Genomic DNA, 13,494 nt, shown 5'->3' on the forward strand with positions numbered 1-13,494 from the left:
AAATTATGTGGCATGAATAGCTAATAAGACAACCGCAGCTATAGTTAGCTAGTGCTGGTCATTCACTAGTCCTACTCCACTTTTCCATATAGCAGCACATCATGCCACATCATTTTTAACCAATCTTGATTTAGAACGTCAAAGGGTTCAATAAAAGACTGGAATCATCTTAAATAAATAAGAATTCAAGTTTCTCTTCCCTCATTTAGGCTAACCTTTGCTAAATTATTGACACCACCATATAGCCATGTAAATAACAGCATGAATTAAGAAGGCAACCTTGGCAGCATATTTGAGTTTATATTTGTGTATTTACTCGTGGTAAATTGTTGGGAATGTCCCGTAAGGTGGACTTTGGTTTGCTGGACCACATCAAAGCATTAAGCAACAATAGCCGTATGTGTGTTTGGCTACGTTGTTATGGCCTTCAACACCTGCTGACACTGAGCCATAAACCGCAATGAAATGTGGCGATGCTTCTCTAACATTGACATACACCACACACCCTAACGAGGACTGCAGATAAGAAACACAATTAAGAACACACCTCGATTTCAATCTTTTATTACATCATGACACCAATTCCAAATATAGACCAGTACCTTCAGCTTTAGTTCAGTGTATAATACAGTTATTTACGATTTCTGTTGGAGCAAAACCAAAAATAAAACAAATCCAAACAGCCACGTTAGAAAAACATGAGACACGGCAACACAGAGACGACAGTTCTGATCAGTTTCACATTTCCACAACGGATAAAGAAAAAGTCCATTAACGGTAGCGATAATGTTTGTTATGTAGAACAGTCAAAAATTAAAACAAATATATATATATATAACAAAATAGTAACAAGTGCAAATTTCTTTGGAAATTGAAATAAAGTATGCGCTTTTCTTCTTTAAGACATAAATAAATTATAAAATAGAAGCTATCAAAGAAACAAAAAACCAGGGGGAAAATAAAGGGGAAAAAAATTTCTTGGAACTTCAAGTAGGCGATACTTTCCGAGTTGTAGGAGCTCGCTCAACAGAGGTGTTCTCAACACACAGAGCGCAAATCTATATAAATGCAGTGGTGGACTCCCAAACAACGTCAACATGAATTTGTAAATGACAAGTCGCGCTCTGTTTGTCTGATGATGAAAATCTTCTGGAATAACAAATACTGCACGGAAAACATTATTCTGCAATACTTTCAGAAATCTCCAGAAAAAAAAAAAAACCTCCATGACTTTCAGTGAAACTAAATACTGGTCAGTTTCTGTTCTTCCTCAGAGCTTTCTGAAATGACAACGCTAAAGAAATGGATCCCGACGCCTCGATGAGGCTTTTGTCATAAATGACGATTACAGAGAAAACGAGCAGACGGAAAAACGTTTTCCAAGGCCAGCCACAGTGGATATTTTTGGAGATAAAACCGTGTTCAGTGGACCTTCGTTACTTATAGTCACCAAACCTTATAGTTTTCTCCCAAATGAAATGTTCCGAAACAGAGTGTCGTTGCTACGGTGAATGTTGCAATCACTTCTTCCTCTGGAAGACGTTGGCGAGCATGGCGCCGGAGGTGGTTAGCTGACCCATCTTACTCAAAAACTTGGTCTTGGCATCTTCACCCACCAAACTGGATGCAATGGACATGGACCTGAGGCAACAACAACAAAAAGACATTCCAGTAGCGGTGAAAACTGGACCGTCACGTAGCATATTAAGGATACACGTCTCAGATGTGAATCGAATATGTGTTTTGAGTCTTTACACATTTTGTTAAACTCTATATTTACTTTGTTGACTTCCTTTTGGAGGGTGTTCTTAATCTGTCTTACTGCTGTAAAGGTGTTACTCTTTCCTCGTAAAAGAATGGTAAATCGACCAAAAAACCCATTAATGGGCTTTTAATCCTTTTTATCTTCCCAAGATCACCAGTGAAAACTGAAGAGTTGATTTGCTCGTAATCTATTTATTATTTTCACAAAAGGATCGCTTATGTTTTTGGCAGTGAAAGCTCTTTGGGCACAGTTAACAGGAACATTCCAAATGAAATTTATGATATCAACTCCATTACTTGTAGATGAAAGGCACTCTCTTAGTCTTAGCATTTACTGCCTCGCCGCAAAGTGGAAAGAGACCATTGTAAATGCCACGCCTGTCTGTCGGTGCAAAGACAGCTGTAGAGTTTCATCAAAAAAAATTGAGTAGCTGTTCATATTAAAGTTCATGAGCCATCTTGAATGTTGTGTTGAATTTGCATTGTACATATTAGCATTTTTCCTTTCTTTTGAATCAATGTGTGGCTAACCAACTTCGCATGTGGCTAATTTAAATTACCACCAATTTGCCACGGTGGCTAACAGTTTTTGAACCCCAGAGAGAACACTGAGTAGTTTCAATCACACTTGGTGGATAAATTCAACGGAGCAGCCTCTCACAACATGTCATGTCAAGGTCATAGGTCTATGGTCAAGGTCAAATCAGAGCTCATCATGAACCGTCCACAGCAATATCTTCAAAGCACAATTTCAATCAAACTTGGTGGATAAACTCAGTGAACCCTACTCTCACAACACAGGCCATATCAAGGACATAGGTCATAGGTCAAATCAGTTTTTAAGCAGGCCAAATCAGAGGTCATAGTTTCATGGCTGTATCTTCTAAATGTAAAGCACTATTTCAAATCAAACTGCAGGACTACTTTGTGTCCCGAGGGTGAATAAAAAGTCTGTGGGTCACAGAGTTTTCTCTTATCGTGCCCCTGTTCTGTGGAATGATCTCCCTGCATCAATAAAACAGTCTGTAGAGACTTTCAAGTCCAGACTTCAGACACACTTATTTTCCCTTTCATATGGCTAGCATATTGTGTTACTATGCTTTTCATTTTTTAACTCTTTTATTGTTCTTTTTAAATTTTAAAATCTTTTAATTAATTTTATTTAGTTTTTTTGAATTGTTTTGTGTGAAACACCTTGAGGCGACACTGTTGTGAATTGGCGCTATATAAAATGAATAAATTGAATTGAAACTTGTTGAATAAACTCAACAGACAGTCCTCTCACAAACTGGCATGTTGAGGTGATGGGGTCAAAGGTCAAGGTCATTGACACAACAATCAAGGTAAAATCAGAGGTCATTATCTAATGTCCGAAGCAATATCTTCAATATGCAAAGAGAAATTTCAGTCACATTTGGTGGATGAATTTAATGGACCATCTTCTCACCTTATGTCAAGGTTATAGGCCAAGGTCAAATTAGGTCACTGTCTCACCTCTGTGGTATCTTCCAAATGCAAAGCACAATTTCAATCAAACTTGGTGGACATACTCAGTAGACCATCCTCTCACAACATACGAGGGGCAACTGAGAAGTTTTGAGCCTGATCCATAAAGTGTTGGGCGTAGTTCATTTTTTTTTTGCATTTTGAGAAACCAACATTTCTCAAGAAATTTCTCAAGTTTTGACTCACTGGGTGCAACTTTGAGAAATGTTGGTTTCTCAGAATGTAAAAGATGGAGAACCATGTCTTAGTTTTTCTGGGTAAGGCACAAAACTTCTCATCACCCCTCACAAATCATGTTAAAGTCAGAGTCTAAAACATATTACTGACCATATCTGAGGAAATGGTAAGTGGACTACATTTATACTTTTTCATCTGCATCGGGTGCTCAAAGCGTTTTACACATCAATGCCTCACATTCACCCCGATGTGAGGCTGCTGTCATACAAGGCGCCCACTACACACCGGGAGCAACTAGGGGATTAAGGACCTTGCCCAAGGACCCATAGTGATTTTCCAGTCATGTTGGGATTTGAACAGAGGATCCTCTGGTATCCAGCCCAACGCTTAAACACTAGAGCATCACCTCCATTAGGTGAACTAGATAAAACACCGAAACAAGATTTTCCATACAGATGCCAGTTATCCTGAAGCTAACAAATGTGTTAGTGTGTATCAGCAACCATCATCATGCGATGATGTCCAGAAAAGTCAATGAATTAGCTGGTGGCAGGGAGGCACTGCAATCGCCTGGTAGCCTTGTGCAGGATTTTACTTTTAGCACTAATACATCAGGTCTGGGAGCATGTAATGCTCCTGTGATGCGCTGCATCTGCCACAGTACGGTACGTCCTGGATTCTGATTGGCAACCATAGAGACAGACTGTTGAGAGCAGCCATGTATCTGCTGTGGCACAAGCTATCTTATATAAACTGAAACGTAGACGCTAGTAATAATGCAACAACGGTAAAAAACTGCTACAATTTGTTGACACAGTCTTGCGCTACTTTTTCAATCTGCTACTTCAGAGAGGAAATGCTACTTACTGACACGACCCCCCGGTTTTATAGTCCAACGGCTGCATCAGTTCCTCTTTTGAGTTAGCTGAAACTTGGACGAAGAGCACAACAGTCACAGCCTTCTGCCAAGCTTTGGCGTTGCTCAACAGAAGCACAAACATCCAGACCTCAAGAGCAAACCAAAGTCAACAAGACAGGTCAGCTTCCTGCTTCTTCAGAGAAACCTTTGTGACGGGACCGTTTGGAATTATACCGTTGCATGGCTAAAGGAAAACATGGACAGATGTCATTCAGAAAAGAGTGACTGTCCTCACCTATCACTTTTTCTTAAATGGTTTTGGCAGAGGATAACTGTTCATGGAGTAATGCACAAAATGTCTAGAAGCTGGAACATTTACAGAAAGGTGCAACAACTCTGCACATATTTGAAAGTTTTTCACAGGATCCACTTCCAGACGTTTCCACCTTGCCATACTGTGCAGAATACATATTTATTTCCTTATCTGCTCCTATCATGGTTGTGTTCAGACTCAGCTAATTAGATAATAATAGTATAAATTAATATTTTCTAATCATTTAGTAAGAACAGGGTGATTAATGGGCTAAGACCTAGCTTAGACTTGTATGCATATCATTTAGTTAGTTCTAGACTGATATGACCGCAATGAAAAACTTGGGATATGTGCCAAAATCTCTATCCGGGACGAACAGCCCCAAAAATGACCACGCCCTTTTTCATCCAGAGTGTTACTTCAAATACAGCTGAATTTTCTAAACTGCAGCAGCTACATATTTCCCAAGGTACTCAATATGTTCAAACTGACCAGTACATGTTTAAAAGGGTCACAGAAGAGTGTAAAATTTCTAATTTTGATTGTTCCCAAACATGGTCATGTACTGGAAAATCGACAGCTGCATGAAGTAACACTCTGGATGAAAAGGGCGTGGTCATTTTTGGGTTGTTCGTCCCAGATAGGGATTTTGGCACATATCCCAAGTTGTTCACTGGGGTCATATTAGTCAAGAACAGTTGAGTTATCCTCTCCTAAATGATGTCTATACAAGTCTCAGCTAGGTCCTCTACTATAAGGAACCATGTGTGGATTCTCACCCTTGAGCATCGGCAATTCCTCTGTTTTCCACTTTTATCTCACACTCTTTGATCATCGAGCTCAGAATCACCTGTGGGAATGAAAACAAGAGACGTAACACTTTTACAGTGCGTACACAGTTATGAGACAAGTGAGTCTTCTGACCTTATACATCTATATTTTCCAACTCTGAATGCTTGCTTGATTTTCTCAAGTGATATATACACTCAACAAAAATATAAATGCAACACTTTTGGTTTTGCTCCCATTTTGTATGAGATTAACTCAAAGATCTAAAACTTTTTCCATATACACAATATCACCATTTCCCTCAAATATTGTTCACAAACCAGTCTAAATCTGTGATAGTGAGCACTTCTCCTTTGCTGAGATAATCCATCCCACCTCACAGGTGTGCCATACCAAGATGCTGATTAGACACCATGATTAGTGCACAGGTGTGCCTTAGACTGCCCACAATAAAAGGCCCTCTGAAAGGTGCAGTTTTATCACACAGCACAATGCCACAGATGTCGCAAGATTTGAGGGAGCGTGCAATTGGCATGTTGACAGCAGGAATGTCAACCAGAGCTGTTGCTCGTGTATTGAATGTTCATTTCTCTACCATAAGCCGTCTCCAAAGGCGTTTCAGAGAATTTGGCAGTACATCCAACCAGCCTCACAACCGCAGACCACGTGTAACCACACCAGCCCAGGACCTCCACATCCAGCATGTTCACCTCCAAGATCGTCTGAGACCAGGCACTCGGACAGCTGCTGAAACAATCGGTTTGCATAACCAAAGAATTTCTGCACAAATTGTCAGAAACCGTCTCAGGGAAGCTCATCTGCATGCTCGTCGTCCTCATCGGGGTCTCGACCTGACTCCAGTTCGTCGTCGCAACTTCGCACAGCCATTGAAGAGGAGTGGACCAACATTCCACAGGCCACAATTGACAACCTGATCAACTCTATGCGAAGGAGATGTGTTGCACTGCATGAGGCAAATGGTGGTCACACCAGATACTGACTGGTATCCCCCCCCAATAAAACAAAACTGCACCTTTCAGAGTGGCCTTTTATTGTGGGCAGTCTAAGGCACACCTGTGCACTAATCATGGTGTCTAATCAGCATCTTGATATGGCACACCTGTGAGGTGGGATGGATTATCTCAGCAAAGGAGAAGTGCTCACTATCACAGATTTAGACTGGTTTGTGAACAATATTTGAGGGAAATGGTGATATTGTGTATGTGGAAAAAGTTTTAGATCTTTGAGTTCATCTCATACAAAACCAAAAGTGTTGCGTTTATATTTTTGTTGAGTATACAATCCCAATTCCAATGAAGTTGGGACGTTGTATAAAATGTAAATAAAAACAGAATACAATGATTTGCAAATCCTCTTCAGCTATATTCAACTGAATACACCACAAAGACAAGATATTTAATGTTCAAACTGATAAACTTTATTGTTTTTGTGCAAATATTTGCTCATTTTGAAATGGATGCCTGCAACACGTTTCAAAAAAGCTGGGACAGTGGTATGTTTACCACTGTGTTACATCACCTTTCCTTCTAACAACACTCAATAAGCATTTGGGAACTGAGGACACTAACTGTTGAAGTTTTGTAGGTGGAATTCTTTCCCATTCTTGCTTGATGTATGACTTCAGTTGTTCAACAGTCCGGGGTCTCCGTTGCTGTATTTTGTGCTTCATAATGCGCCACACGTTTTCAACAAGCGACAGGTCTGGACTGCAGGCAGGTCAGTCTAGTACCCGCACTCTTTTACTACGAAGCCACGCTGTTGTAACACGTGCAGAATGTGGCTTGACATTGTCTTGCTGAAATAAGCAGGGACATCCCTGAAAAAGACGTTGCTTGGATGGCAGCATGTGTTGCTCCAAAACCTGTATGTACCTTTCTGCATTGATGGTGCCATCACAGATGTGTAAGTTGCCCATGCCATGGGCACTAACACACCCCCATACCATCACAGATGGTGGCTTTTGAACTTTGTGCTGATAACAATCTGGATGGTCTTTTTCCTCTTTTGTCTGAAGGACACGACGTCCATGATTTCCAAAAATAATTTGAAATGTGGACTCATCAGACCACAGCACACTTTTCCACTTTGCGTCTGTCCATTTCAAATGAGCTCGGGCCCAGAGAAGGCAGCGGCATTTCTGGATGTTGATGATGTATAGCTTTCACTTTGCATGGTAGAGTTTTAACTTGCACTTGTAGATGTAGTGACAAACTGTGTTAACTGACAATGGGTTTTTCTGAAGTGTTCCTGAGCCCACTCGGTAAGATCCTTTATACAATGATGTCGGTTTTTAATACAGTGCCGCCTGAGGGATCGAAGGTCACGGGCATTCAATGTTGGCTTTCGACCTTGACGCTTACGTGTAGAAAGTTATCCAGATTCTCTAATTATATATTATTATATATATATATATTCTATTTATATACCTTATATATATTTATATATTATTCTTCTAATTATATTATGGAGTCTAGATGATGGAATCCCTAAATTCCTTGCAACTGAACATTGAGAAACATTGTTCTTAAACTGTTGGACTATTTTTTTCATGCAGCTGTTCACAAAGTGGTGATCCTCGCCCCATCTTTGTTTGTGAATGGCTGAGCCTTTTGGGGATGCTCCTTTTATACCCAGTCATGACACTCACCTGTTTCCAATTAGGTGTTCCCAGTCTTTTGTTGCCCTGTCCCAACTTTTTCCATTTCATAATGAGAAAATGAAAAGGTCCTGCACTCCATCTTACTTGCTGTAGAAAAATTTATTCAGGACTGTATCACCAACGTTTCAGCACATTGTCCTTCATCAAGCAAAAAAAAAAAAAAAAAAAATTTCATGTTTAGCTGGGCTTGTCCCTTATCTTCTACGCACCCGTTTGAGGAGTCTGAGGTGTGAAGTTTGCTCTCTTCCATTTCATAATGAGCAAATATTTGCACAGAAGCAAAAAAGTCTATCAGTTTAAACATTAAATATCTTGTCTTTGTGGTGTATTCAACTGAATATAGGTTGAAGAGGATTTGCAAATCATTGTATTCTGTTTTAATTACATTTCACACAACGTCCCAACTTCATTGGAATTGGGGTTGTATTTGCGTAATGAGGGAGGGTGTGGCCTAAAGTGATTAACACCCCGGATCAAGGTGTGTATAATTATTGTGCAACTTCTTTACCTCAGGCAAAATGAGCCAAAATAAGATTTAACATACTTTAAAAGTCAAAAATTCTAAAATATCTTTCAGAGAGACACAACACTCTAGATACTATGTTTCTGAGATATGACATATCAAACAAAGGGCTTGTTGCAAAGAGTCAACAGGGTCGCAAGAAATGTGTGAAGAAAAGATGAGCATTAGTGCAAAAGACTTAAAGAATTAAACATGGCACTACCACAAAACCATTATCCTCCAGTGGCACCATATTCCAGAACTGTGACCAACCTGGAGTGTCCAGAAGTACAAGGTGTTCAGTGCTCAGAGACATGTCCACAGTAAGGAAGACTGAAACACGAAGACCACTGAACAAGACTCACCAGTTCAAACATCAAGATCGAGCTAATAAATATCTGATGACAGATTACTGAAACATTTTGTGGACAGATTGACAGTGACTTTTGATGGACCGGGTGGACAGGCTCATGGTTGGATCTCAAAAGGACACACAGCACCATATTGAGTCAGACTCCTGCAAGGTGGAGGTGGTGTACTGGTATGGGCTGCTATTATTAAGGATGAGCAAGGTGGACCTTTTCAGGTTGAAAGTGGACTTAATATAAACCCCCAGTCCTACTACAATCCTACTACTGTTTATAGAAGGTTTTTCTTCAAGTCATGGTTCAGAGAAAAAAAAATAAAAAAAAAAAATCGCATCATCCAGGAAGGCCACAGTTTTTAAGCAGGACAAATCTCCATCACACGCATCCAAGTCCTCCACTGCTTGGTTCACCAACAGAGGCCTCAAAGATGACAGAATAACTGACATGTCCCCCGAACTTACCCAACTTAAACCCAACTGAGAACTTGTGGGTCCTTCTTGAACATGAGATTAACAGTGAGGGGAAACAACAGTATTTGGGAGGCCAAGGTTGCTGCTTCAAGAAAAGTTGACAGTCAACAGATCAAGAAACTGGAAATGTACATCTTCAACTACCAGACAGCTGTGAGCCCATCGTGCCAAAATGAAACGTTATTCATTTGGACAAGAGAATCCTTGGTTTGATTTCCTGTGTTTGTGTGTGTGTGTATGTGAGACATCATGGTAAAGCACTCTGAGCATGGCAGACATGCAGTCCAGTGACTATATTTATGTGTTTGCATGTGAAGCATCTTCAATAACATGAGTGCAGCACAGAGACTTAGAAAGGAAAAGAATCAGCTGATCGTTAGTCACCTTTTCAAAACACTCACATAAAATGAATCTCATATGAGATTCTGAGATATAAATATAAATGGAGGAGGTCTGCGTGTGTGTGCGTCTGTGAGACAGAGACCGTCTGTCTGCTCCATGCTTCAATGGCAACTGTGTGTGTGTGTGTTCGGACCTCATGCTCAGGAGAAAGCTGCTCCATGTCAGCACGGAGGCACCTGAGGCCGGGCAGGAAGTGGTTCACCATCACCTCCTCAGAGATAACTGCACAGCAGGTTAAGGAGCGGAACATGACTATGGGAGTGACAACTCTGTCTCCTACGCAGGTTTGACGGATGTTAACGTAAAAGTTTGGCCTCTATAAAAGTGGTTTGTCCTTCATGAAAACAGTGTGAAGGAACATCTTAAAAATAGCTGGGATCCATTTTAAACCATGTTGGTTTTAGAAACGGAAAGACATTTTTTAAACTCTGAACTGATGAAGGGAAGATTTCTATATTGGGTTTTGATGATTTTGAGGCACAAACACACTGACGGCAGTGACGACTCCACTGAAGACCAATCAAGTTAAACCCCAAAGACAAATGGTTTCAGCTCTTTGACAGAGATGCTGATTTCTGATTTAGGAACATAAGGCTTGTTAGTGGGCTTCACGCCAACTCAGCTCAGGGTGTTGTTTCAGAATAACACTGTCATGGGCGAAACCGCTATAAAAAGTAAAGCCATCTGGAATGCTAAACTCTCCAAGCAAATCACATTTTGTCACTAGTGAAAAGGCAAAACAGTCTTTGGAATCGTCTGGTAGTATGGACAGGACAAACACATGCATGTTTACCTCAGTAAATATAATTGGCTTATTCAAGAAATGGTTTACTTTCTGGGTTTTACTTGCCCCTTAGCCATATACTGTGCAGCTGTTTAGTCCATGACAGCATTAGCAGTCTAAAAACCAACACAAGACCAGTTAAAATAATTTTTGCCCCGAGTGAAAAGTTTGACCTAAAAACATAAAAATGGGATCCAGGTTGAACAGTCAGAGTTCTCCTTTAATTGGAGGCTATTTTGGACCATTTGTGAATAGTGATGTATTTCTTTGGCTTTAGCCAAATGCTAAAGCTACCTATTTTGTAGAAAAAAAAAAAAAGCAGATCACAGACATGACACAAAACTGAAGTCATTTCAAATGGCAACTTTCTGGCTTTAAGAAACACTGTAAGAAATCAGGAAAAAAAAAAATTGTGGCAGTCAGTAACGGCTACTTTTTAGACCAAGCAGAGGGAAAAAAAAATATGGAATCAGTCAATTCTGAGGAAAAAATTATGGAATCATGAAAAACAAAAGAACGCTCCAACACATCACTAGTATTTTGTTGCACCACCTCTGACTTTTATAACAGCTTGCAGTCTCTGAGGCATGGCCTTAATGAGTGACAAACAATACTCTTCATCAATCTGGCTCCAACTTTCTCTGATTGCTGTTGCCAGATCAGCTTTGCAAGTTGGAGCCTTGTCATGGACCATTTTCTTCAACTTCCACTAAAGATTTTCAATTGGATTAAGATCCGGACTATTTGCAGGCCATGACATTGACCCTATCTGTCGTTTTGCAAGGAATGTTTTCACAGTTTTTGCTCTATGGCAAGATGCATTATCTTGAAAAATGATTTCATCATCCCCAAACATCCTTTCAATTGATGGGATAAGAAAAGTGTCCAAAATATCAACGTAAACTTGTGCATTTATTGATGATGTAATGACAGCCATCTCCTCAGTGCCTTTACCTGACATGCAGCCCCATATCATCAATGACTGTGGAAATGTACATGTTCTCTTCAGGCAGTCATCTTTATAAATCTCACTGGAATGGCACCTAACAAAAGTTCCAGCATCATCACCTTACCCAATGCAGATTCGAGATTCATCACTGAATGACTTTCATCCAGTCATCCACAGTCCACGATTGCTTTTCCTTAGCCCATTGTAACCTTGTTTTTTTCTGTTTAGGTGTTAATGATGGCTTTCGTTTAGCTTTTCTGTATGTAAATCCCATTTCCTTTAGGTGGTTTCTTACAGTTCGGTCACAGACGTTGACTACAGTTTCCTCCCATTCGTTCCTCATTTGTTTTGTTGTGCATTTTCGATTTTTGAGACATATTGCATTTTCTGTCTTGACGCTTTGATGTCTTCCTTGGTCTACCAGTATGTTTGCCTTTAACAACCTTCCCATGTTGTTTGTATTTGGTCCAGAGTTTAGACACAGCTGACTGTGAACAACCAACATCTTTTGCAACACTGCGTGATGATTTACCCTCTTTTAAGAGTTTGATAATCCTCTCCTTTGTTTCAATTGACATCTCTCGTGTTGGAGCCATGATTCATGTCAGTCCACTTGGTGCAACAGCTCTCCAAGGTGTGATCACTCCTTTTTAGATGCAGACTAACGAACAGATCTGATTTGATGCAGGTGTTAGTTTTGGGGATGAAAATTTACAGGGTGATTCCATAATTTATTCCTCAGAATTGAGTGAGTCCATATTTTTTCCCTCTGCTTGGTCTAAAAAAATAACCGTTACTGACTGCCACAATTTTTTTTCTTGATTTCTTATAGTGTTTCTTAAAGCCAGAAAGTTGCCATTTGAAATGACTTTAGTTTTGTGTCATGTCTGTGATCTGCTTTTTTTCTACAAAATTAAACAACTGAATGAACATCCTCCTAGGCCGGTGATTCCATAATTTTTGCCAGGGGTTGTATATATATATACACACACACGCATACACAATGTATTCACAGCGCTTCGCTTTTCACTTTTTCCACACTTTGTTACAGCCTTATTCCATAAAGGATTAAATTAATTTTTTTCCCTCAAAATTCTACACATAATACCCCACAATAACAATGTGAAAAAAGTTTTTATTTTTTGAGATTTTGCAAATTAAAAAAAAAAAAAAAAACAACAAAAAAAAACATAAAACTAAGTAATCCTGTGTACATAAGTATTCACAGCCTTTGCCATGAAGCTCAAAATTGAGCTCAGGTGCATCCTGTTTCCACTGATCATCCTTGAGATGTGTCTACAACTCAACTGGAGTCCACCTGAGGTAAATTCAGTTGATTGTACATGATTTGGAAAGACACACACCTGTCTACATATAAGGTCCCACAGTTGACAGTGCATGTCAGAGCACAAACCAAGCATGAAGTAAAAAGGAATTGTCTGTAGACCTCCAAGACAGGATTGTCTCGAGGCACAAATCTGGAGAAGGATACAGAAACATTTCTGCTGCTTTGAAGATCCCAATGAGCACAGTGGCCTCCATCATCTGTAAAAGTCCAGATCTGCCAGGACTCTTCTCAGAGCTGGCCACTCATCTAAATGGAGCGGTCGCGGGAGAAGGGCCTTAGTCAGGGAGGTGACCAAGAACCCATTGGTCACTCTGACAGAGTGACCAATGGGTTCTTGGTCACTCTGACAGAGTGACCAAACTCCAGCATTCCTCTTTGGACAGAGGAGAACCTTCCAGAAGGACAACCTTCTCTGCAGCAATCCACTAATTAGGCCTGTATGGTAGAGTGGCCAGACGGAAGCCACTCCTTAGTAAAAGGCACATGGCAGCCTGCCTGGAGTTTACCAAAAGGCCGCCTGAAGGACTCTTAGACCAGGAGAAACAAAATTCTCTGGTCTGATGAGACAAAAACTGAACTCTTT

General features: G+C 40.2%; 1 protein-coding gene across 1 annotated transcript in view; it reads right to left on the reverse strand.

Moving 5' to 3' along the window:
- Window positions 1–548: 548 nt before the first annotated feature.
- The window catches only part of LOC117503865 (RAB11-binding protein RELCH homolog), a 40,423-nt gene continuing 27,477 nt past the window's right edge, over window positions 549–13,494 (reverse strand). Inside the window, 3 exon segments of the mRNA XM_034163180.1 lie at window positions 549–1,641; window positions 5,399–5,469; window positions 9,964–10,052. Coding sequence (XP_034019071.1) covers window positions 1,521–1,641; window positions 5,399–5,469; window positions 9,964–10,052 — 281 coding nt within the window. The 3' untranslated portion in view covers window positions 549–1,520.

This window comes from Thalassophryne amazonica, chromosome 1 (assembly GCF_902500255.1).
Source record: "Thalassophryne amazonica chromosome 1, fThaAma1.1, whole genome shotgun sequence".
NCBI classification, from domain to species: domain Eukaryota; kingdom Metazoa; phylum Chordata; class Actinopteri; order Batrachoidiformes; family Batrachoididae; genus Thalassophryne; species Thalassophryne amazonica.